Source organism: Aythya ferina, assembly GCF_964211825.1.
Source record: "Aythya ferina genome assembly, chromosome: 3".
Taxonomy (NCBI): domain Eukaryota; kingdom Metazoa; phylum Chordata; class Aves; order Anseriformes; family Anatidae; genus Aythya; species Aythya ferina.
In genome coordinates this window covers 46339918-46367612 of record NC_140298.1, presented here as the reverse complement: position 1 = coordinate 46367612, position 27695 = coordinate 46339918, and the positions used below count along the sequence as shown (strand labels likewise).

Sequence of the window (27695 nt, the reverse complement as noted above, 5' to 3'; positions counted from 1 at the left end):
AGTTAACAGAAGACCTGATACTATTTTAAAAATCAGAAGCATAACCAGATGAAAAGAACAGGTTATACTGAGAGCAAATTCACATTACTTTGCATGTTTGCTAAAGATAATTAATAATGGAGCCAAATCACAACTTAAGTTGATAGTCAGAGAAAGAACAGCTGTCTACTGTCAAATTAAAAAAAAAAAAAAAAAAAAAAAAGCCAGGACACAACATGCAGAAAATATATTTTTTTTAATTACCACTATGTTCAAGAAACGTCCAATGTACAGAAATAAAACTAACAGACAGCTAGCATTTAGCACTTAGGTAATATTTCCTGCTAAATGAGGTACAAAATAAATTCAAAATATTGTAAAATTGGAAAATGCACTTTTAACTGTATAGAAAAGCAGTATCTTAATCCAGAATACTTACATTATTGCATTCTCCCAGGAAATATAGTGCAAATCCATCAGCTTTTGTAGCTGCCAAAGCAATAATAAAAGAAATAATTGTACTCAGAGGGGCAATTGAACTTATATGAGTTCTCTGAGGTGAAACCACAAATTCAATTCTACTTAGGACAAGTATCTACAATTCTAAAGGTGAAAGTCTATTACTGTGTCCTTTGAAACTTCCAAGACTTTACAAAATTAGAGGTACAGTACAATACTTGCTTACAGCACTGTCATTTGTTACAGTCTAAAAGATAATTAGAAACAACCTCTTTACACACCATGCTCCTACTCCAAGGCCGAATGTCTGTAAATTCAAATTGGTTCATATGAGAGTATAGAAGTAAAATAAGAACATGAATTTACAGTATGATCGGGCAGATAAGATTATAATTTCCATGAGTAAAATAAACACTGTTTGTAGATGGTAAGCTATATTTATCCTTGCCTTAAGACAGAAAAGTATGGGAAAATAAAATGTTGCAAATACTGCCATAAAAATGTGTTTCAAAACAAACAGTTTCTATTTTCTGCACCTGTCCAATTCCAAAACCAGTGACACACACCAGAAGTTTTGTACTTGCCCAATTTTTGCCAGATTTACATTGCTGTATGAAACAGGATAAAGTTGAATTCCTCAACCTTTCAAAAATTTAAAGTCAACCAACAATCAGAACTTACAGCTGAAATGAAAAGTCTCAGAATCAGAAAGGTATTCTCTCAGATACTCAGTATCAGAAGAGTTTCAGTTTCAGAAGAGCAGGAGGTCAATTTTTTTTGTCTCTGCTTTACACAGCAGACTTGGTATTTGATCTAAGTAAATCTTTCTTTTCAACATGTAATAACCATTTTAACCAGTACATGTACTTATCTGATACACTATTTTTATGAATGAACGCAGGAATCCACTTATTGGATTAAATCCAATGCTTCATGGGAGTAATTATACTTTTGTGTGATCAAATCAGTTGGCTTTCTGTGTATCTTTGACAGAAGGAAAAAAACCTACTCTGTTATTTGCTCACTGTCAACTTTGTAACATACTGAGAGTTTAGGACATGGCAATATTTATTCACATTTTAAATCCTTCACCTGCAGTACATAAGCACATTGAGCTACATGGTAAAAAAAAACACAGTACAATAAATATAAAAAATCTCAAGTGCTTTAGGAAAGAAAGAAAAAAAAGATAAGCGGACCCAGTCTTCCACTTGCTGTGTATAAGCAAAAACCAGTTCTGATTTGCTGTGATCTCGACATCAATATCCAAATAACCACTTAAGCAAATACAGTAAACAGAAGTGGTCCGTTCAAAACATAATGTATATAAATCAGAACAATTAAACAAACAACAACAACAAAAAAAAGACGTGTCAGTAATGGGGAAGCTTTCTAAAGAGTTGTTTGAAAGCTATACTGAGCATACCTACCTATTCTTCCTATAGAAGTGTGAGTATATCAACTATGGCTAAATAAATAAATACATAAACACAACATATAAATTACACACATTGTTATTGGGGATTTTTTTTTTCTTTTCTTTTATGTTAAGTTTTGGTCACGTGTTTTTGTTGTTGTTTTTGTTTTTATGACAAGTGTTACTTAAATCTGATAGAAAGAAATGCTTATACAACTGAATGCAATCTGAAATCATGCAGAAGACATAGAATCATAGAATAGATTGGGTTGGAAGGGATCTTAAAGATCATCATTCCAACCCCTCCCCCTGCCATGGACAGGGACACCTCCCACTAGACGAGGTTGCTCAAAGTCCCATCCAACCTGGCCTTGAACACTTTCAGGTACAGGGCCACCCACAGCTTCTCTGGGAAACCTGTTCCTCACCGCACTCTGAGTGAAGAATTTCTTCATTAAAATCTAATTCAAATCTACCCTTTATGGTTTAAGACATGCTGTCAATAACATCTCAGTTTTGTTTGAAAAGGGGTGTGCAGTGATATTACTGATAGATCTCTTTTTACGTTCAATATTGATGTTGCAAAACCATCATAACCAGAATAACCTATTATTTGGTTCATTTAACAGAATCACAGAATTGGTTGGAAGGGACCTATAGGGATCATCTAGTCCAATGTCCTGGATCAAGAAGGGTCCCCTAACAGGGTGCTCTGATTTTGCAGTTGGATACAGAACTCTCTACAAAGATGAAACTCATTTAAGTGCTGTCAGGAGTTCACTGAGGTACTGAAGTTCATACTGACACAACATCTGAAGAATATACTGTTAGCCCTCAATACTTGTCTTCATAAATTAAACCACATAACAAATGTGCTGTGCAATGATGCTAAACAAACAACAGCTCAGAGACATCTGAATCTGTTTCTTACCTATTTTAATGATGCTGCTCAGTTCATATAAAAGTAGTTGGTTATCTCCTCCTGTATCCAGACGTTGTTCAATGTAGCTGTTCAATTCATATACTACACCTTGCATATTCGTATCCTGATACTAGTGAAGCAAAAAAAAAAATGAGAAAAACATTTTAGAATAATGCAGAGGTATTTGGCAGTTTTCAACATACAAATTCATTAAAAATAATACATTGAGATTCAATACCAAGTCAATATCAATCATCCTATTGCAGCTACCTAAAGAACTGGGTCACTGCCAAGTAAGAAACATTTCACTGTCTGCTCCATTAGCCATTTGTTCAAAATGTACTGAGTAAACCAGTGAGTGATTACTAATTGCCTAAGCTTGGCCAAGGTCACATGACAATGTGTCAAGAAAAAACTCAGAGCTGTGACAATTAGAAGGTAAGCAATCTTCAACTCCTTCCTTTCAAGCCCCTCCATTAGAAAAGGAGGCAACTAGCTCCCTTTATCAGTATCTTCCATCTCAAACTCATGAACCAAATGTCAGGAATGTGCAAAGCACCTGAGCTTTGAGCAGGTAGCTTGAGTAGATCCATCTTTGGAATACAGAAGCAATTAACAGTACCAAAATGAAGGACAGAAATTGTATGAGTCAAAGCCATGCTAGCCATTGTGCTAACAGGCATTTGTCTCGATCAAAGGTGGTAGACAGAGCAAGAAAGAGATTACAAAATGATTAAGATATTTAGACAGGAGAAATGAAACAGCAGCACATGCTAGAATTTCATGGAAAAGGAGAAGCAGCCTTCCTTCAGGGGCCCAGATGCATTTGGTTATCCAGTTCCTCAGTCCTGAAGGGCTGATAAAACTGGCAGTAAATGTGCATATGTAGCGTGACAGCATCACAAACAATAATTTCACAGAAAGCAATACTTGGCAGTAAGTACAGATTCATTACCCTACCCAAAACTGGTAATGCAGTGACTGAAGATAGTAGTATGGTCAATGACTTATTGAACTCGGTGATGCAGTAAGTTTTGTCACTTAAACTAAAAATGAAGCTGGTGATATTTAGACAAATTAATCTTGCTTGAAAGACTAAGACTTATTCTCCTGTTCATTCATACTTAGAGCCAAATGTATTATCGAGCAGATTAATATAAGCATCATTACGGAAAATACCACAAAATTTCCGAGTACTACAGTCTATCCACCTCTCCCACTTCATGTGCACACATTTAAGCCTGCTTCTAATTTCTGTAGATCTTCTGTCTGTATCTTTGTGTACACATATACATTTGATTCTCACTGATGGATTAGACACAAAACCTACGCAGAGTATTCTATGACATAATTTTTGTTATTACTTCAGGCTACATACAGCACACTATGTTGTGAATAAAGAGCCCATGGCTGTATATTTAGGCTACACTTGGCTTCTTCACTTCAAGCCAAAATAAAACAAGAAAAAAAATCAAAAAAGTATTTGCTGGGTATTGACAATTCATAATTCCTTTAAATTAAGCAGATCTTAATCTGGACCTAAAAATTGTTCCTGAGAACATACAATCTCTGCCACGACCCCTTCTTAACACATGGTGCTGTATTAATCTATTGTCCAGATGGACATATTGGAACATCTGAGACCTAGTGAGTCCAAAATGTTTTCACTGTATAACAATCCTAACACTTAATAATTCTTTCTATAAATTGATGTGATTATTATAAATTTTGACAGTGATATTAAGGTCACACTGCATACATGTATTTACTGCTTGGGTAAGTCTTGAGTTTCTAACACAGATTGCCATTACCATTATTAGCACAGTATGGCAGCTGGCAAGCTTCCATTTGCAACTGGCTGTCCTCTGCTGTGTCCCACATTTAATAATGTATACTTTTTCAGAGGGAGAAAACAACAGCATAGTTTTATCGAAGTGAAATTTTTATGAACAGCTTTATACTTACAGTATGGCTGTAAGAAGCAATGTAATAGGAAAATGTTGAATGAGAATTTCTTTTACTCCTATCTGTTAATCTACATTAGAGAAAATATGTGCAGTATGTGTATCCTAAAACCAAGACAGGTAACCAAGAACAAGTGCACAAAACCTTTATTATATGGGAAAATGCCTTCTCATAACTTGGGAGTGAATACTTTTCACCTGTGATACACAGTCAGGATTTAAATCAACTCTTCAAAGGTTAAAGCTAATACAATAACAGGAAGCATCAGCAAAATGAGTCCACTGGCATAAGAGCAGTGGCATAATAACAACTTTCACCATAATCAAGCAGCAGTTCTGTTTGCATAGTAATTACATAATAAGCTCTGTGCCCTTTATCCTCACCTCTACAACATATGCTTGCAAACATTTTGTAAGCAGGGAAAATTATTGCATACACTGATGTTACTAAAAGATAGTAGCCTCATAATACATACGGTTGTAATACGGCAGATTTCTATTACTGACAATTTGTGAATCCACAACTGTCCAGATGGACAAATTCTGTCCAGATTCACAATTAAGTAATTCTACAACTTAGATCAGTCACCAGCAAGGAATTATTCCGTCATGCTGTGAAATGTTTTTGATTTTTATAACAGCAAAGTGAAAGAGGTTTATTTATTTGGTTTTACGTTGGATAACCACAATATGTTTGGTTGAAAAGCCACAATACTCATTATGAAACCATATATTTAAACATTGAGTAAGTCATAAGCAAACCATGGTACAAGCACTATTCAATGTAGTTACTAACACAGACCTGCATGTATTTGGTGTCATGCTTACTTTAGGAAAATAATTCCTAAAAGAAAAATTCAACACACTTAATGGATATATATATATATATATATATATATATATATATATATATATATATTTGTCATCAGATTCATCTTTTTTTTTTTTTTTTTTTTTAATTTCTTATGGTAGTTTATTTTGCACTTTAAATTTTATTAACACTCAACTCTCTTTAATTAATCCGTTCTTCCCATTGCTGATTTCCTTCTAAAATTCAGTGTCTACGTGTATTTTGGTATATTTAGTGTAAACTTCTGCATTTTGATGGCACTACATTAAAATAATTCAAGTGAATTAGAAAATGGTTTGACCCTATCATACCACTATGTTACTGGCATCATCATGTTTCTAATAGCTGCATACATCACAATGCCATGAAAAAACTAATAATTTAATAATTAAGAGAGGAATCATGTTAAAGTATTCATATTTTTATAATAATAAATAAAAAAAAAAAGTTTTTAGAGGATTTCTATAAAAATATTTATATGGTTATTTGTCTTAAAAGGTTGTGGTACAACAGAACACAGCATGCAATGATGGATGATCTAAGAATAATGCCATATCTTGTGTCTACACAAAAAGGCTGAAAATCACAAATATTTTATTGCATGAAAAGAGATACTGAAATATCACAGAGTTGAATTTAATGCATTCACTCTGAATAATTAAGTCATAAAAAAGGCAAGCACACAATTTAATATATAAAGAAAATTTTATCTATGACAAACTGCAATGAAGATTAATGCACATGCTTCTATGCTTATAAGGAAGCTGTGCCAAAGGCGTTTCATGATACTGCAGAAAAGAAAAAGCCCTTCTGCTGCAACAAGAAGGCTTCAGTAACAGAGCACAGGGTCATTAAGTACAATTACAATCCAGAAGTTTATCTGGTTTCTCTGTAACTTACTAAACTGTAATCTAAATAGCAATTAGAAGTTGCTTTATAATACTTATTCCTACTAGAGAACACTTTCTCCAAATCAACAACCACTATCTGCCACAATAGAAACATTTCCTTTTACAGACTTCATAGCGCATGATGTTATCACATGCTAGGAGGAGTTAGAACAAAAGAACAGCTGGATTTCCAAGTAACACATAAAGGGATGGTCAAATGTACTATGGGGATGCAAAATTGCACTAGATGTGGATGAGGAAAAACCCTTCAAAAGCCACAAAACATGGGAGAAAATTAGCCATAGACAGAGTTGATGTTGCTTATTTTTCATCTGCAGTTTAAGTATCTTGGGCTGGTTTCAGAGAGAATCACAAGACAGAGCTCTTCATCAGCTGATGGAGAAGGCCTCTAGCTGACCACAGGGCTATGAGAGCCAGAGGAATACTTCTTTCTGGGAGATGGATGTAAAGTCCTGTTTTGCAACAGACTCAATAGGGCAGGACAGCACAGTTGTTTTTCCCAGGAGAATGGAGAAGTTATTGACCTGTCATATCAGTATGCTTTGGAACCTGACTTCTGGGAAAGCAGGAACCAATCCTAGGTCACACAAACATTTTCTTGAACATTTTAAGGCTCCAGGCCCACCCTTATGAGTATTACCAGACTGAATTGCAGAGAGCAATGGGAAAGCAATACAGCTCCTCATAATCAGTGCTTCTCTTCCAATCTCTGGTCCCAATGTGCACAAGAAGTAAAGAGATGAGGGACAAGGCCTAACCCACACCACTATGCAGGCCAGCTGGACACTGAGCATACAATGAGGACATCAGCAGGTGCTGAAAAAGCTCACGATATGCATGCTGCCTCCACCAGATAATACTTCAACAAACCACCTTAATTAATCTATCAATAACAGGTTAAAGACTTGAAGATTCTGCACAGTGACTCATACAAGACAACGTCCTTAGGCAGGGACAGGATTTCATTACAAACATTTAAGTTGTGAGATCTGAAACGTGACTGAAACCTGTACCCAAACTTCTTCAGTCCTCCCTTTACAATGACAATTTGCAGTCTTAATGCTCTGAACATTTCCTTGACATTTGACTGAGATGTCAGTCTGAACTATTTTATGCTAGATATGTTCATTTTGTGTCAGAAGCATAAAAAGACTGGTCTTACATGGGTAAGTTGTCAATGTCATTGCTACCTGCTTTAAATCAAAAATAAATAAATAAATCTAACAATGGCACTTTTGTACTCCTTGAGAACAAGTACCACAGTCACAAAAAAACAAAATGCATAAACTGTTTGATGCCTTTTTTGGAAATGCATCAGCTTTCCCTTTCTTTCAGGTAGCATTATGGAAAAATAATAATAATAATAATTAAAAAAAAAAAAAAGACAAAAGCAGATGCACAGTTGGCACCCTGATTTATTAGCCTCACTTTATCTAATATTCCAGTTCCTTTCATAACATAGCTCCTTAGTCTTCTTCAGGGAAGATCACTAATGCTCAATTACTATAGATTTTTAAAAATATTTTACAAAATATCAGTTAAATAACTTTGGGACCATTAGTTTACTTGTCTGCACAATAAACATATTTTTAATCTCAACTGTGTTCTTTCCCCGTCCCAAGGAAGGGAAGGAAGGGAAGGAATACACAGAGAGGAACATAACAGTGGCTTTTAAAGAGAAGTCTTGTTTCAGAGTACTTAAAATATTCCACATATTACTGTACTTTATTATAATGATTATCAAGTATCAGACATCTAATTTACAGACAAAACAAAACAAAACAAAAAGTCATTTAAGTATCACAACACTTATTTACTTCTTTAAATGTGAGAAATAAAATATTGATTGCATTTTAGTTGTAATATTGTTACTGCATTTCTGATAACCAATGGGTATAATGAAAGAAACATTTGTAGAAAAAGCCAAAACATTTAATTAAGCCAACTAATAAGGTTAGGAAAATGACACACACTTTTATTTAGGTCATTGTTGTGTGAATGCAAGTTATGTGTATGCAAGTATATCTTTAATGTTTACGTTTACATGTACATCTACCTTCTGTAGGCCCAGCACTTTCACAAACTGCCAGATTTTGTATTGTTTAGGTGCAAACAGCTAGTTCACATCTTGTATAGAAACTGATATTTCTCCTTGGGGCATGGTTAGCAAAGGTTCAAAATCTACGCTGCACATGTGAAGAACTAAAATATGGGTCTGGACCTCATTCAAAAAAAGAAGAGGAAAACCACAGAAAGGGAATAAAATTGCTTGCTTCCTTTAAGGTAGAAATGCTGAGCCAAGGATGTCAAATCCTCAGACTGAAAAATAAGAGTAAAGAGAATGTGGTAAGCAAGCTTACGGTACTGAGTTGGTTTTCAAAAGAGCAGTGCACTTGGAGAGGATGCTCAGCAAAATCTCTTAGCTCCAAAAACCCAAGAGAGGTAACTAGGACTTGCTTGAGTAACCAGTTTTGTTTAAACTTGGACATTGGAAAGCAAGAAGCTATAAAGAGCAGAGTTAGCTGAAGTGATTAATTTTAATGCTTGTATACAGCCTCAGAGAAAGCTGCTTCTACACGCATTTGTCTGATGTCTATTCTTCTTGTTTTGACTGGAGAGGACATGGGTTATAACTTGCTCAGTAAATAAAGTTCAGCATTGCAGTACCATACACAGGTATTTATGAATTGTTTATTCACACATCAAATGCCGTTCACGACAAAGCCAAAGAGAGGAAAATATGAAATGACAGTTGGCAGGAAGGCCCTGTTATTATGTCAAAAGATGCAAAAGAGCTCTCACTATGCACAGAAAGAGTTCACAGATTTTGAAGGCACAGATTTCCCAGCCTTTTTACGTAGCTGATGCATATCAAGCCTTTGAGAGACAGTGAACACCTTACTAGCAGAAACTTCTTGTCAAGTAGCCCCCATTTTCAGGCATCCTATTGAAATCTTTCCATCAACTCCTTCCCCATTATCAAATTGTAACAACAAAATATTGCTTCACTAGTATCAGGAAAAATACATAACAAAAAGCAAAGGCTTGGCTTAAAAGAACAGAGCATTAAGATTATATAGAAGTAACAATATAAGCTGTGATTAACTGTAAAGCTCATAAAGCTGCATGAATATCTTTATTATATCACCCCTCTAGATTATATAACGCAATAGCATGTCAATTAACAGCTTAATTTTAACTTGACAGGGCTGAATACAGCTCCTGTTCTTAAAAAGCTTTTTATAAAATCACATTCTCTCCTAATAGTTGACTTGCGAACACTCTAGAAACATCATGTACAAAATTAAAAATAAACTTCCTAATTTTTCCTCCACTGTTGCTCATCACTACCATAATATCCACAAGACTTTCCCTATTTAAAATAAATAAATAAAAATCAGCTTGTACATGCATCTTCTTCTCATTACAATGGGTGCAATGCCATTTGTACCATTTCTAAAGTCTGAATATTTGTTCTAGTTCTCCCAACTTGTTGATAAATTTATTGCAGTATTCAGTTCTGGGACAGTACAAAAAGGCTTAAATATACAATCTTTAATAAGGAAATCCTACAAAGTATGAACTTGCTTTGCCACATCTTTAATAAGGAAATTCTACAAAGAACAAGCTTGTTTTGCCAATGTATCATAAAAAGCCTAAACTTTTGTTATCAGTTGCACAGTGGAGATGCATGCAATTATTGCAACTGTTTACTGAAAACATATTCGCTAATTCTGTAACTGTCGGTGACATGCTGTGCTGGGTGCTAGCTAGTGCCAAGGCAGCTGCCAAAAGCTCCAAGTCCAAAAACGGGAAAGGAGAGGATTAAAGTATTATTCCTGCTTCCAAGAATAAAGTACTGTAAATGAGCTAGTCACTTGCTAGGTAATAATTTTCTGGTGTTTATATGGCAAACCTACAAAGTGAATTGCTGTTGGCATCACCAGAGTTTACAAAGCATAGGTACTTGCCAAAATGCAGCTTCACTAGAAGTATTGTTCAAGTAAACATGGAATGGAAAGTCATTAAGTGAAATGAACAACAGCTAATTTCACTGTGATCATATCAGGAACATGAAGTATTTTTCTTTAAACTTGAGAATCTGAGGTACAAAAGAGCACATAGTGATCATGGGAAACTTAACAGCACGTAGAACAAAATCCTGGCTATAGTTCATGGAGGAAGGGGGTTATTTTTGCCAACTCAAAAGAATAACATGTCTCCAGCATGCACTGTTTTCACTAATACCATCAAAGAAACACATCTTTAGTCTAGATATACATAAATAGATATGCACTTAGTGCCCAAACTCATATTCCTCTGTTTTCTTTTCTTTAGCAGATAAAACAGGGAAAGCAGAGTACAACATTCAGCTGGAGTTTTCTTCATTAAAATAGCTCAATATTTGGTTTCCTTTCTGCCCAGAAAACCACTTCTGTAGCTAGGACAGGATCAGCCAGCACACATCTGCACAATAAGTAAGCAGAAAATGCTCAGCATTTCCAAGGAGGTTCCCAAATACTGTATCATATGGAAAGGAGATTCTGTCCTTAGTTACATATATTTCATAAATACTGGAATCTAAAATAGAGAAAAAAGTTCACAGGTTGACAGTTTGGTCACAGATGCTCATGAGCTATTTTGTAACCAGAGTATTCTTCATTCCAAGCGTAGTCTAAAGGAATCAGGAATTTTTTTTTTTTTTCTCCTTCACCCCACTGGTCAGTAGTTACATGTATGTCAAGGCAATTTAAGTTATCTTTACATACAAGTCCTGATCAGCAAAATATTGATGACATTGCTATTGGTGGACTTGTTTTAAAAATAATATTTTGAAAATATTGAAAAGCTTTATTTATGTATTGGGAAAAAAAAAAAAAAAAGCTATTTTGAAAAGCTTTTTTTTGTTTTGTTTCTATAAGTCTCAAAATGAATAATTTCTGGAGGTTTTCTTCAATGCAATGCAATAATGATATCTGAAACTGCTACTCTATTTTGACCCTGAGCTTCTAAAAATGGCAAAACTAAAAATGCAATTCCTACAAGATTTTTCAAAACTCACTCAAATTTACCACTGTGAAACTACACTAAATACCCTTGAAAATACTGAAATTTCTTTTAAATATTTGAAGAAGTAAGTTTTTGTTTTGTTTTCTCAAAAGTGCTAGACACCATTCATCCCATTGTAGTTTGCTAGTTAAAAGAAACAAAAGCAAATAAATGGCAAGTTCAGTATTTAGAGCCTCTAGAAGAATCCTATATTCTTGTATGTTCATAAATAAAGAAGGTGAGGCTTTTCTGAAAGAGTAAGGGGTTAGATACATTTAATTAAAAATATCTTCCCTCCAATTTAATTCTATCATCCTGTGTAAGCACAACAATAAAAGCAACCAAAGAAACTGATGTCAGCATATGACTATGAACATTTTAATGTTTTTACTCTTGCCCAGTGTTGAAAGATGATGTGCAGAAAGATTCAGCTATGCAAAACACATGTTTTTAGCATATTTCTATCCTGGTTCTTTACTAATACAACATTTTCAAACAATTTGGTTAATTCTGGAATAAAATTCTTTTCACTGGGCTTGACTTTTGCTTCCCTGAGATACAGATAAAATTTTGTTCTTGACATTTTCAGGAATTAAAAATTAACAGTTAATGACTTTAAAACTCATAATTCTTCAGTCAGCATTGACATGTCTTTTTCTCTGAAAAAAATTACTCATGTACAGCACTTTCCTAATTTAAATTCTAATTTATGTTCAGATTACAATTAAACTGGCATCTGTTTGAGCTACTGCTGAAGAAAAAAAAAAAAAAAGAAAGAGAGAGAGGAAGTATTACAATGGTCTATATTGTATTATTCAAAAATGCTATAAACTAACAAAATGTGTCCATATAAAGTCTGGTGTGTTACTAATTGCCAATAGGCCTTCATTCAACTGCCATAACTGCTGAATACTAAGAAACTAGTAGGGGTTACCAAAATGGTGTTATAAATTAATAAAAAAGTAAAGCATTCACTTTTGCCTACATACACTACACCATGGGAAATCCATATATCCATAGCATATCAACTATATGGAAACTTTCTGCTTGCATAAACTCATTTTAGGCATCATTCAACCTCTTTTTTTTTTGCAGTCTTGTAAGCAGTGAACTTCAGTTCCCTCTTCAGCACTCAAAGTTACCAAAGTGAGGTTCCCACTACCAGTCTGTTTCTATTCCTCCCATATCCCAGGGTTTTCTGAACAACTTTACTGAGAACAAGACACCCAGCCTGCTTTTGCAGGCATTCAACCAGCCTTATTTCTAATACTTCTGTGATATTCTTGTATTTCTCCTAGGAACCCAAGACAGTTTATGCAGAAAGTTCAAGAGGAAGAACAAAACAAGACTATGACTCCACATCACAATGCTGCAGGTGGCCCCCTAATCTTACATGAAAAAATACCTGGACACTTCAGGATGACTGGACAGATCTGAGGGCAGCAGATTGTCCTGTACTGATCTTTTGTCATCCCCTAGCAAAAGCACTGGTTTCTCACAGGTTCCCCTAATTAGTTCTCATCCATGGACTGAGATTCTGCAGGACACTGTGTCAATCATAGGTAAGGCTAGAGTCAGGAATTCACTACTGAATATGCATTTTAAGATTTTTACATTACTTTTCATAGAGTACACTGCAAAACATTTCAAATTAAAGAATTGAGATGATCTGTACCATAACATATCTCAAAGGGAATAATTAGATAGGACATACTCCTTCTTTTGTTTCCTCTTGTTATGCGTACTATCTCTTGAGGCAGCAACACTGATTAAATAGTCTGCAGTTATGCCTAAACTCAAAGTCCTGTAATTTTCCTGGTTTCTGTGAAGCACCTTTTTAAAATTGGATCACAAAAATAGCACTAAGAAATATAAATTTGTTAATGCAAAATACCCTTTAATTTATTTCCAGGCAATCAAGTGTTCTCAATATTTATTTTCCTTCTTAACTGTTCTGTAGTCAGTCAGTACACCAACTTTTTCTCCAGAGATCCAGTTTGTACAGGGAATAGAGTAAAACCTTGATCAGACGACTGCATGAAAATCATCTCAAGTGAACAGTGGGCCTCAGAGATTACACTACTTTCTAGAGGGGATGGGGAGCAGCACTTACCCTGCTGACTTCCTTCGGAGTCGATTCATCTATGAGGAAACAAAACAAACAATTAGGCACTCATGGAAGTTTCTAGAGTGAATGAACAACAAGATACTATGCTTCAAATAACTTGTGCACTGCTGTACAATATTTTTCTTGCGTAGTTCCATAAAGTAAATGTAATTTAGACTGCTGTGTATTTACAATACTAAATTCCAAGATCCAAAAATTAATTATAATTAGGTTAAAATATTCAATAATTTTGTGCTGTCTTAATACAAATACAAAGTTTACTATATTTCATAAGTCAGTTCACAGGCCAGCTAAACAAGAAAGTACTGTATTATTCTCCTACTTTAATATTCCAACTCAGTAGGACAATTGGTAGCATTCCACAGTATGAGAAGTAAAGGCTCTCTGCTAACAGATATACCATCGACATCCTACATATAAGATTAGTGAGTAGACTGAGACTTTCTGTTCTCAAGACAAAAGAAGGTATTCTTGTCAACTTCTTTAAATGTGGAAAAAAATATATCCTTGTGACCATAAGACCATCAGAATATAACTGATTTCAATATATTACAATAACGTACAATAAGTTAAAAACACAAATTACAGGCATATATATATATATATAAATGCTACTATGTTTTTTCTTCAAATGCCAACCATCCTGAATTTTTTGTAATTTAATCATGCACTGATTAACACAGGTACAATAACTGAGCATGAGCTAAAACACTGCTTAGTATTTCTGAAAATAAAGTGAAAGCATACACAACAAGAATTCATCTAACACAGGAAGAGTTTCCAACTTCCAGTCCAACCACACCAAAAGTAGCTTAAACAGACCCTTATCCTCCAGTTGTTTACCTCTTTTGAAAAACAAAAAGAGTGAGATTTGTATCCCTTTATTTTTATACTAGAAATGAAATTACTATGTTTTTGAAAATAATTTTAAGTCATCAAATTAATTTAATCTTGCAGAGAAAAAACATGTTTATTTTTGTGGTCCTTATTTATACATATCTGGACACTTCTCTACAGAAGATACCATAACTTGTTTGTTAGATACATACATAATATCAGATAGACTATACTCTCCAAAATGATCCCCAGGTGATAGAATACTTGAGAAAGACACAGTTACAAGAATTTTTAAATGGTATCGCTAGCAAAGGCTTTTCAGATATTGACATGTAAAAAACATTTTCCAGAAAACAAATTCAAGACCCAGTTTCCAATAAGTGCATACTCAATAATCAAATCGCATTCTCCTCAAAATTATATGAGTAATGCAAGGTAAAATCTTTTTTTTTTTTTTCTTCTCACAATTGTGAGTGAAAATTAGTCTTCTCTTATCCCCTATTAAATGATATACCATGAATTTACACATGCAGAACACAAAGTAGTACTTTAAAGTAGTTCTACTGTTTGCAGTGTAATGTATAGTGCACACTCTGCAATGTTCGGTAGTGTTATTAACTTCCTTGACTGGACAAATCCACATATGAATTACAAGGATTAAATTTAAACTCTAAATCTATCTTCCCAACTACCTTAATTCTGACAGCAAGCAACAGAAGATGTTAACAAAAAGAAAACCACGTGATGGTAATTATGACACTTTGCTGCATACTGAGTTTTTAGTAACCCATAGATCAAGTATTTCTTGTTTTGTTTTTCTGTTTAAAAGTCTAGGATTTTTTTTCCTTCTATTTTCTGCTTTGTTTGTTGTTGTTGCTGGTTGTTTGGTGGGTTGGGTTGGTTTTATTTGTTTGTTTTTGTTTGTTTAAAACCAGTGCCACAGTCCTTTGCCATTTACAATATTCTCTGAGTTCCACAATTGAAATACAACTGATAAGAAAAATTATCTCTATTTTATTTTGAATCTGCAGATTTTGAATTTCATCTGATGCCTTCTATTCACCTTATCTTCAGAGCCTACAATTCTACAAATCTGTCCAACAAGTCCTTCTTTGCTTCACACCCTACCAAAACTTTTCCTGGCTTAGGAGTTCTGCCTTGCTTTGCTGCCACTTGTCACTGCTGCTCTCAATGCTCCTGCACCTCCTCCAGTACCACTACTTCCTTCCAAGACAAGAAATCCACAACTACAGATGATACTGCAGCTGAGGAAAACACAGCAGAGACAAACAGAATGGCACAGAGACGATTTAGGGGCCTGTTTTCTAGTTGAAAGAAATAATTCCAAACATTTTTAAATATTTATAATACCAATATCTCTCTCCAGAGTGCTAATAACTAAGAGCCCATTAATGTATATATAAAATTGCAAACATTTTCGCTCAGGTTCAGCAGTCAGCATTTGTCAACATTAACCCTGACAGTTGTTTTATCTCTCAGTTACTCCATGCTTTTAGTACCATGAATAACTTCACGCTAAAAAATATATATTTATAATTTTTCAAATTTCATTTAAACCTCCTTCCTCTTACCCAAATCATATATATATATGCTCAAAAGCATGGGTACAGCATGCTGGTAATCCACTAGTGACCTCCCTCCGGTAGAAAAAAATAATAATTTATTGTAATATATCTGCCAAAATGACTACCATCACAATTTCATGGCTTTCACACCAATTTGAGACCAAACTGCCACTGCAATTTCCAATGATTAAAAAAAAAAAAAGCTACTAATCAAAATATACCAATCAAAAAGCAACTAATAATTTCACATTTTTGGAAATCCTTGACATTGTAATTTCATAGGCTTAGAAATTTTTGCAAATGTCATCTACCCAACATGACTCCCATATATACATAATACTGTGCTTTGATTTGTATAACTTGAGACGCCGAGGTGTGGCTCCTGCCCTGTAATTCACAGTTAATTACTTTACTATAAATACAAGAATCATTATATTAAGAAGTTATATAAAGAGAACACACGAAGCAGCCTTGCGGGTACCCATTTTGCAGGGTACAAAACATGAAAATGGACAGATGGTCATTATGTCAAAAAACTTTCAATTTCTTTCCATGAGGAAATTAAAAGAACTACACTAACAGATCAGAAAGAAAAATATAACACCTAAAGGTACTCAGTAAGGACAAACTTCATGGAAGGATTAGCAGAGACAATACTTTTATTCAGAATCAAAAAGATAAAACCGATATGCCATTCTTTCTCTTTCAGAAGAAACATAAAAAATGTTCGGTAAGTTTGGTATTAGATCTCCATAGGTGTAGTTTGCTATTCAGGGATTGTGAATGGAGGGGAAAAAAATGAAGACTTATGGACTTATGGGAAGGAGGAAAGTAAAAAATAGAAGGAGAAAGGGAGAGAAAAAAAAAAAAAAAAAGGCATCAAATACTACATTAATACATCTAGATTCAAGTTAAATTTCTAACACAATAAGCTAGAAAATCATCTAATGCATTCAAAGAATCCAAAGGCCTAATAAAAGGCCTTTTTTTTTTTTTTTTTTTTTTTCTTCGTATAGTAAAGGAAGAAATGTGACCCCATGAATCTCAAGTGTTCTGGACCATTTTTCTGGAGCAAAGTGACACATCCATGGAGTGACTGGATGCTCACACACCTCCATGCCGATACCCATTTGCTGTATTTTTGTCTGTACTGTGTTTGCCACACTATGGGCTGTGGCAAAGCCTTTATGGCTATTTTATACCTCCTAAATACAGGGAAACTCATTGAAACAGCAGATTTCCCACAAATTACTTTGTTAGTGAGCTCCCCTAGCCAAAATATGGATTAATTAATATATTTTATGTATTCATATGTATATGTATGATACATACTGTATGTGTTATATATAAGTATGTATGTACAGTTATCTTTTTTCAAGAGTTGTTCACTTTATATTTGAAACTATCAAGAACAATATTAGTGCATTCAGAGTGCCAGAACAAAATCATACACATTTTTGGTACTCTGTGTTAACAATTTTTCAGGTATCAAAAAATGTTAACATGACACTCTTAATTTCTACAAACTGCAATGTTGCTGTGGGGTGATGGGAGTAGCTGGGAAGAGCACACAACCCTAGCCAGAGGCAATTTTGTGATCCGGAAACACCAGGCACATGTCAGTAACCAAGCAGAAGACCATGGTTTAGCTGGCGTTAGAAACTCTGTTACATTCATGTCTTGCTAATTTGAGCATAAATGCTCACTGATACCATAACTGGAGAAACAGGAAACTGTAGGGAACAGAACTAAATGTCAAGGGTTTCCCACCAAGCATGCAGACCAAAACCCTTGTGCCAGCAATGATATCCATCTTGCCCCACAGTGAGCTGGTCCAGTCCACTAACACTGCAGAAAATGGTTCACTTTCTAAACTTTCAAAATCAAATAACTGTCTTACACCATATAAATAAAGTTATGCTCTATTTTATCTTGACAATTTTGCAAATATGACTATCTTAAAAGGCCTCTCCAGACACTAGTGACATCAGGAGGAGTGTATGGAAGACTGAGAAGAGTTTCATGATAAGATTTGGGTTTTAAGAACCAAATTGCAATTTAACAGCCTATAATACCTCAGCTTTGCTATCTATATAATTATAGTCCACATCTGGACACCACGCTAAATATATGCATGATAACTGGTATGGTAATTAAAGGCAGCATCCATCCAAGAAAGCTTCCATACTAAACCAAGAAAAGCAAAATCGTAATACGCAGAAAGCTTGGTATTTGGCACAATATACATAGTCTGGGTTTGGTGTGGATTCTGATTATCTTTTCTATCATGGGGAAAAGGAAGAAAAGTTAAATTGTGTAGCATTTCATACAAGGGAAAATCAAGTTAGATTTGGCACATACAAAATCTCATTGCATGTACTTATTTCTGTGCACATTTTTTAATTTTAAACAAAGGTGAATGATCGTCCGAGAACTGTAAGATGCTAAGACAGAGTAGTCTCAGTGATGACTTAATTCAACATCTCAGATATTATATTCTCATGCATTTATCAAGAAAAAAAAATATTTCTGAAAAACAATACTGTACTTTCTCTTTGGTCTTATGCAGCTCTTTGTTCTATGTAGTTAAATGTTACTGCGGATCCACCATCGTTGATGATTACAAACAACTTCTCAGGATTAATTCTGTTTATGAGATCCCAGATAGCTGTACAGTCACATTTTCCCAAGGAATGTTTTCCCACACAGCAGATGTCAGATTGACCTAATAATTTTTCTCTTAAAAAAATTGCTTTAGGCTTCTTTTCCTTCAGCTAATAAGACACAAGTTGTTTTGAATGCAATTAGACCAGTGTAAGTATCTTTGCTGCTTTTTTTCCATTAGAAGTGACATGCACCCATATGTCAACAAAAATTCTACATCAGTAAATGTAGACCAACTAAAGACTACTCTGACAACCATGAAAAGAAGTTTACTAGGTTTAATTTAATTCTTTCTTTAGAAGAATAGCATCAGATACTTTGGTCAGTCAATTTTAATTCCAATTTGCATTCTTATTTTAGATGTTTTGCATTTGGTATCTTATGCCTCCACTGGATTTGCAAGATCTTTTGAAGACATCTAAACTGAGGATGTTTCCTGAAGTGACAGCTATCACATACCCATAACTGACGCGTTAAAACCATCATTGAAAGATGTTCTTGCTTCTTAATGCACAATCTCACCTACAGCATCTGAACAGCTCTCCCGACATTCAGCTATCTGGATTTATGTCACAATTCAGAAGCACTTGTGAATATTTAATAGACAAACTGAATTAGACAATTTGTTTAGACATTGACTTAGACATTGAAAGGGAATAATCATTAATATTGATCTGTGGCACCATAGAAGGTTTCTTTCCTTGAAGCAGGATAAAACATGAATTCAAGCTTCTTGACATCAACAATAAGATCAACGTAAGTTCCTGAAAAACAGGTCAAAGGGATGGTCAGTTCATTCTCTCTCTAAAAACAAGCTAACATGGATGAGAGATTAAAAAATCCTGAACAAGGACTTCTTTGCAGATGGTAGGGAGAAAAACACATTGTTTGTCAGGTGTCCTACACTCTTTTGCATATAAACAAACAGGTCATCACACAAAATAGGAGCTAGGAGACAGCACGTTTGACTTCTTTAGAGACAAAAAAAATGTTTGGACGCTCAATGTTTTCTATGACCTTAGCCCTCATGGAACTGATGAAACATTTGTAACAATTTGGCTGGACAGCCTGATCTGGCCAGTACATTTCTAAAGGACTGTCTTCTGAAAGTATCTGTTGTGAGAACAGAAAGGCATATGGAAGATTCAAATTTTGTTCATTTCTGAAATTGCTTACTGATAGTAGCTCTGCACTTTCTAAATCCACAGACAAGAAAATCTCCACTATATACTTGATGTGAGAATTTAAGCTAATCTAAGCAGTGTATTTCTGCAAAATGATGAGAAGAAAAATTGCTTTACTGTTAACATGCTTCCTTTCTCCCTTGCTTAATGACTGGATGATGGATCTACTTCTAAATTTATGGAATTTCTTTCCCACAATAGCTGAAGTAGTTTTATAAAATTCTTTAAAAGTTTCTAAGGTTGAATACACCTCAGCAAAAATCACGTTGGAACCTGGTCTCCGACCACTAGAAAGAAACTCAATAAGAAACTAGCAGTGAAGTTCTTCACCAAGAGTCCATGATTGTGTTTTAAGGTCATAGCCTATGACTTCAGATCCTATTCAACATGACTGTCGAAGACATTGTTAAATCGTTTAGCTCATCTACCTTATCAGTTAATGAGCTGTAAACATTGTTTATTACTGGAATACAGCCACTAGACAATAGGCTGAAGAACATGCATAGCAATTAGAGGGTTTTTGTTTGATTGTTTGTTTGTTTTTTCCCCATGCTTATCAGTTTACAAGTACATTTTCTTGGCTATATATACCACTTTTCTTGCCTAATACTGCTTTGTATTTGCTACACTAGCTGTTGTATGCAGTCTTTAAAATTGATTACAAGTCTTGCAAACATGTAGGGTATAGGAAGTCTCTCAACCAACAGTAATACAATTTCTGTATTACTCTTGTTACATCAAACTTGAATTTTTCTTATTTTTTGGCCCCAGAGGATGCTGCTCATTTCTGAGTATAAAGTATCCTCGAAGTTTGCTGCTATTGCTGCATCTCAGGAACAACATTAACACAACTAAGCCGTTCTCCCAATACTGAGCAGAGCTGTTCCTTCACTTTTTACTGTTTTAAAACATACTGCACAAAGGTTGAAGCTTCTTTTTTTTTTTTTTTTTTTTTTTTTTCATTCAGCTGGTGTTTTCAATGAGATGAAAAGAATTACATTGTTCTTGGCTCTAATGCTACTCAGACATATACCTTAGGCAATTCCATTGAAATCAATAGAACTGCTACAGCATGCATTGGAAACCAGCAATGTTTTCATGTATTAAATGTCTCAGCATTCCTGTTATGTATAGTAATCCAGGGCTGATGGGGATCATTACAAGAGAATGCTATTTGAAGCACTTCCCAGAAAGCTCCAACAACCTGAGAAAGCCACACTGCATCTTGTCTATTGCAAGACACTTGGAAATTCTAAAAACATGTAATATCATATATACTCTTTGGAACCTCCTGCAATTCTCAGGTTTGGCTGGTTCACATGTAGTCCATAAATGCCTCCTCATGACTGATAAGATGTCTGCAGGATTTCAAAGAAAGACATTTCCTCCTACTTCCCCAACACCTGAATACAGTGCGTCCTCCTTCATTCACAGCTGCACATGGCAGGGCGCACAGCTTACTGCCATGAAGTTCCCATCCCTGGCATGCAGTGATGCCACAGTGCTTTAGAACTCAAATGGGCCAGGAAATTTGAGCAGGTCTGAAGCATATTGAGAAGGAAATACAGCACAAGGTTCAATGACAGCAGGAGTGTAATAATATTACACTTGTTATCAGCACTGCATGTAAGCCTGGGGGGGGGAAGTTAGCCAGACACCAGTGTTTTTTACTGCGGCTATATATTTTTACCCTTAGTCCTTTCTATTTTATTCTAATCCCTTCCTTTTTGCTTTCCATGGTTCCACCTCTTTCTGTTTAGAAATGTAGAGGGGTATTTGTGTTGATGTTGCTGTTTTTGTTTGTTTTAGGGAAAATTATGTCCAGGTAATAAATGTGTAAAACATCACTCTCATGAAGTTGTTTCATATTTTCAGATTCCAGAGTTCTCCTATACAGAAACTGAAGTTGAACAAGAAACTCCTGCCTGCCTCCTTTTCTTGTTTCTGTCTCTCTGAACACACTGAAAACAAACATAGCGTCACTGAACTTTGCAGTAAAATCCTCAACATCTGCAGAAAAATCAAGACTGAGCAGTCTTCCTCTCTTTCAAACAGCTGACAGAAGAAACAAAAGAAAATGCCCCAGAGGAAGAGTTTGCTAACGTCAACAAGGGTAAAGGGATCATTAGCGCTTGAGATGATAGGTTACCACATGGGAGGGTGTAGTGATCTGGTGTGAAACATATTTACGTCAGGGAATCATTTCAATCCCTCAGAAGACACCCTACTGTAACTACAACATACTTACATTTGTATTAGAGATGTATTTTATTTATTTTACCCTGGAGACTGAAAGCTGAGAAACTGAGAAAATGTTCAAATTAATCTTGATAATACTAAAGAAAAGAAGTGACAGCATAAAATTTACAAATTAAGCCTCTTTGCTTTTAGGAATTTCAGTTGATTTATTTGTAATCATAATCAAGCTCTCAGTGCCTGTGTGTTGAGTGTTACAGAATAATGATGTGCAGATAATTCAGGATTTTGGAGTCTTTGAAAAATTACATGTTAAACTAACACGATAAACAGATTGGAACTAAGAGAAGATTGAACTATTTACTACTTATCAGTACCACCACCACTGAGTGAAACATTTTGCTTGCAAGAAGGAGACTGTTAGAACAAAAAATAATTATAACTTCAGTGAGTGTAAAGGAAGAGAATATGTAACTACAAAATTATACATAGCTCTCTGTGAAAGGTAATGACAGTAACATCTGAATTTCTAAACTACATGGTTTTACTATGAAAAGATTTATAATGACAGATAATGATAAGGCACGGGAATTATGCAAGAAAAAAAAAATCAAAAGAAAAAGAATGAAATTTATCTTCTTGGCTGCTGCACAAAAATAAATAAATAAATTCAAGACACTTGTTGTGTTCAGTATTCTCGTGCTGGCATTCTAAAAAATGCTAAATTTTAGCTCTCTGTAGTAGCAGATATAGTGTTAAATATATTAGGCCATATTTAGAAAAGTTTTCAGGCAGCAATATATGCACTAAGTTTTCCAAAAAATCTCTAAAGTCAGGCACACAATTCCTTGAAATAAAAAGAAGTTAAATGCTGCAAGAACAGACATAATGATTTACCACAGCTCAAGTGACAATGACAACCCAGTGAACTGTGCGGACTCAGCCACTTGTGACCCTATAGCATGATAATGTAAAGCCTTCAGATCATTCTATATGTAATGAATCTCTGGTTTAATGCCTGAAGTCACTGATGAAGGTTATAGTGAAGGACAGTGAGCTTACTAAAATGCAACATAAAAATGCAACACACACCAGTTGTGTCTGGCTTAAAACAAGAACTTTACACGTAAAATGTTGCTTATACTACACTGCCATTCAGTCTTGCATACACTTCAAGGATGCCCCACCACAGCCAACATCAGATACTTGAGCACCAGAACATACTGCAAAGTTGTGGCACCTAACCTAAGTCCACATTCATCAGGGGTTATGTACATTAAATACCTTGCCACAGCAGCACTCAAATTATTCAGTCCTTTTATCCACAGTGGTTCTGTCAGAGATTCTATAAAAACTGATGGGCAGAAACCAGTCCTGAGTGGACTAATGATGTTCTCATTACTGACTGGTATATTCAGGATGTGCTCACACTCTGTTAGGTCAGCAAAACTACTGCTGATCAAGTTTAAGTACAGAAATTTTGGCACAGGCTCCAAAGAGAGGAATGGCTGTGCTATCAGGAACAGGTGGTTGCTCCTTTGTAAGGAGCTGACCATTTAACCATAGGCAAAGGAGGTATCTCCACAGTTGGGAACATGAGAAAGATTTGGTGACAGAAACCACACAATTTGTAGAGGTTGCAAGGCAAACATACCTTAGATACCCACTCATACAGGGAACCAATCCAATGGCAGTTGTGGAAGGAATTCACTGCTTGCAACCCACCTGACAGACAGAAATTAAGGCAAAGGGGGGGAAAACGTAGAAACGTTCAAAATAAAACTGCAAATACAAATGCACCATATTAGCATGAATGAAGAACTGTGTGTGTTCACGCAACACAAAATTACCTTCATGTGCTCTTTTATTTAACTAACAAAACGCAATGCAGATGGTAAATTAATTGAAATACTAATAAGAAATCAGGAAATATATAAAGAAATCAGCTGGGAAGCTAGTAAACTATATCTAACACAGCAGTGTTAGAGAGTGGAAGTACCACTTCTGTCAGTGGAATAAAGGGAACCAGAGCCAACTGCACCTCTTCAGCATGGCTGAAGTTCCCACCTGCTGGGATAAGGAGCTGTATCTATCTCCCAAATTGTCAATCTAAGAGAACTACTAATGATCACACACTGAGAGCAGGCAACCAAGTGAGAAGTCTGTTCCCACATGTATGAAAAGGGTAATTCATAATCTAAGTCCCTTCTCCCCATGCAGTCAAAATAGTTTTGAAACAGTCATGATTGAGGAATCTCATATTTTGTCACTTACAACATTATTTTTCCCAACCTTCTTCATCAGGCCTGCTGTATAGTTCTGTCAACACCAACATGAGATTCTTACATAAGCAAGTACTACACAACTACCTGGAATAGGAATTTGGAAAAACAACCCAGTGATGCAACTGCTCCAAAAACACTTTCTTTGTATTCTGCACCTGCCTAGTTAAGGAACACCAGAACTATATTAGATAATCTGCTTGAGTCTCACACCCATTTAGGCTTACATACACGCTGTCTTATTTCCATAGGCAATAAATGGTCAGAAGCACTGCTTTATTCATGAACTACTAGGGACCTGGCCATTGTTTTGACACCTAATTATACAATAGAGATATCAGCTTACAAAACCACACCAAAGAGAACAGTCTAAGAACTACACAAGAAGCTAGTGGTTCAAAAGACAAATGGTAAAATAAGTAAACAAATCAAGATTGAAAATAAAAAGAAGAGCCAAAGGAGAGAGCTTCAAGACAGAGTTGTAAAAGTAGGAGAATATAAGAGAGAGGGAAAGAGATGCTAGGGTGAGTAAGAAGCTTGGACAAAGATGTCAGACACTACTAGCTGTGATCTACTTTACTGAGCTCTCTAGGGTAAATTTACTCTCTGCTAAAGTAGGAAAAAAAAATACTAAAAAAAAGTAATACTGTATATCAAAAAATTATTTGCATCAAAAGAAAATAGTACACATAATACAGAAAGTAAGATGTATAAAACTTATCCTTTTGCTTGCAACATTGTTCACTGTCCCTGTTAAAGAAAAACTGTAAATTTACATCTTAAGCTTTAAAAATACAGCTGACAGGAAAAAAGTCCGTTACTTTAATGTTCTTTGCCACTTTTTATAAAGTGAACAGATGGCATTATTAAAATTCTAGTAGAACAAAGTATTTATAAGTTCATTTGACAACACCAACTATACTAAAAAGACAGTAATATTGCAGATAAAGCTGCAGGATTCAAAATAGCATAAAAGTACAAATACTGGTTATAAACCCACATTCATGAGTTAGCATATATTCAAAAATTAATTAATGCCAAACAAAAGAAAAGTGCACATGAAATATATGAAAAGGGATATAAAACTGCAATTTATTTTCCAGGGTCACTTCCAAGTTACTCCATGCACCCTGAAGCCTGAACTCTATACAAAGAATTCCAAGTTAGATAGCCTATAAGGCAGCTGAGAGGCAAAAGCCTATTGGTTTTGCTACATTTACTTTTCTTTAAATATGTATGGAAAATTAATAATATGATATACAATAAGTAACAATGAAATTACACTACAAATAATCCCCACAGAAATCTCACGCTTAATCTCATAGGCAATGTCCTGAGAAAACAAACAAAAGGTCAGCCAAATGCCTCTAGTGTGCATGTGTCAATGGTTTTAAATGTTGTGCCAGACTGGCTTATTTGATACCTGAGAGATGTTTTATTTGCTGTTCTCTTCATCATCTTGAATTATGAGCCTACAGAGGACTCGCTTAGGAATTGCATGATTTGTAATTGTTTGTCTTTCTTTCTTTTGTCTTTCTTCCAGCCACAGCAACGTCTCAACTCAGTAAAGTGGTATCTTTTAGCATTCTAATTTACTTGAGAAGATGCAAATTCCTGTCACCTTCAAAAAGTGACAAAATGGGCTCACTATAAAAAGAGATAACTAGCACACTGAAAATTTAGCTTTCTCTCTAAACTATTGTATGTCCTTTCCCATATGTGCTGATTTATTCAGAAGTACACCATTTCTCTGTCCACAATTTTTATTAGTACAATCTGTATTTTAGTAATGTTTCTCTCTTTTAAGCACACTGCCCATTCTAAGTGTATTTATAGAATCATAGAATCATAGAATATCCTGAGTTGGAAGGGACCCTTAAGGATCATCAAGTCCAACTCTTGACACCGCACAGGTCTACCCAAAAGTTCAGACCATGTGCCTAAGTTCACAGTCCAATCTCTTCTTAAATTCAGACAGGCTCGGTGCAGTGACCACTTCCCTGGGGAGCCTGTTCCAGTGTGCAACCACCCTCTCTGTGAAGAACCCCCTCCTGATGTCAAGCCTAAATTTCCCCTGCCTCAGCTTAACCCCGTTCCCGCGGGTCCTGTCACTAGTGTTAATGGAGAAAAGGTCTCCTGCCTCTCAACACCCCCTTACGAGGAAGTTGTAGACTGTGATGAGGTCTCCCCTCAGCCTCCTCTTCTCCAGGCTGAACAGGCCCAGTGACCTCAGCCGTTCCTCGTACGTCTTCCCCTCCAGGCCTTTCACCATCTTCGTAGCCCTCCTCTGGACACTTTCCAACAGTTTCATGTGCTTTTTATACTGTGGTGCCCAGAACTGCACACAGTACTCGAGGTGAGGCCGCACCAGCGCAGAGTAGAGCGGGACAATCACCTCCCTTGACCTACTAGTGATGCTGTGCTTGATGCACCCCAGGACACGGTTGGCCCTCCTGGCTGCCAGGGCACACTGCTGGCTCATATTCAACTTGCTGTCTACCACGACCCCCAGATCCCTCTCTTCTAGGCTGCTCTCCAGCGTCTCATCGCTCAGTCTGTATGTGCAGCCAGGGTTTCCCCGTCCCATGTGCAGGACCCGGCACTTGCTCTTATTGAACTTCATGCGGTTGGTGATCGCCCAGCTCTCCAACCTGTCCAGATCCCTCTGTAAGGCCTTTACGCCCTCATTTGAGTCCACAACTCCTCCAAGTTTGGTGTCATCAGCAAACTTGCTCAAAATACCCTCTATTCCTACATCCAGATCGTTTATAAAAATATTGAAAAGTACCGGCCCTAAAATGGAGCCTTGAGGGACCCCACTGGTGACCGCCCGCCAGCCTGACGCAGCCCCATTTACCATAACCCTTTGGGCCCTGCCCGTTAGCCAATTGCTCACCCATCGTATGATGTTTTTATTTAGCTGTATGGTGGACATTTTGTCCAGTAGGATCCTATGGGAAACCGTGTCAAAAGCCTTGCTGAAGTCCAAAAAAATCACATCAGCTGGTTTCCCTTGGTCCACCATACAGGTATTTCATCCATTCAGCATAACACATCATTTTTGGAAAGTCCTTACTTTTATATATACAAGGCAAATGACTTAAAGAGGTCTCTATACTCAAAATGCGTGTTTTTCCACATTTTAAAGAATTGCATGGCATTGCATTTATTTTTATTTTTATTTTTTTACGTGTATGTTATCCAAACCTTACCCACTGTTTCACCACCATGTGCCTGTTATGGAATAACCACAACAGATGCAACAAT

The 27695-nt window shown here is 35.7% G+C and overlaps 1 protein-coding gene across 5 annotated transcripts in view; it reads right to left on the bottom strand.

Annotated features, from left to right (window-relative positions):
- Positions 1–27695, bottom strand: part of PDE10A (phosphodiesterase 10A) — a 368649-nt gene that overhangs the window by 60805 nt on the left and 280149 nt on the right. For all 5 annotated transcript variants that reach the window (XM_084513731.1, XM_084513733.1, XM_084513734.1 and 2 more), the window contains 3 exons: positions 13665–13693; positions 2787–2907; positions 419–468 (listed from right to left, as the gene is read on the bottom strand). In XM_084513731.1, coding sequence (XP_084369857.1) covers positions 419–468; positions 2787–2907; positions 13665–13693 — 200 coding nt within the window. The remainder of the gene's footprint in view (positions 1–418; positions 469–2786; positions 2908–13664; positions 13694–27695) is intronic.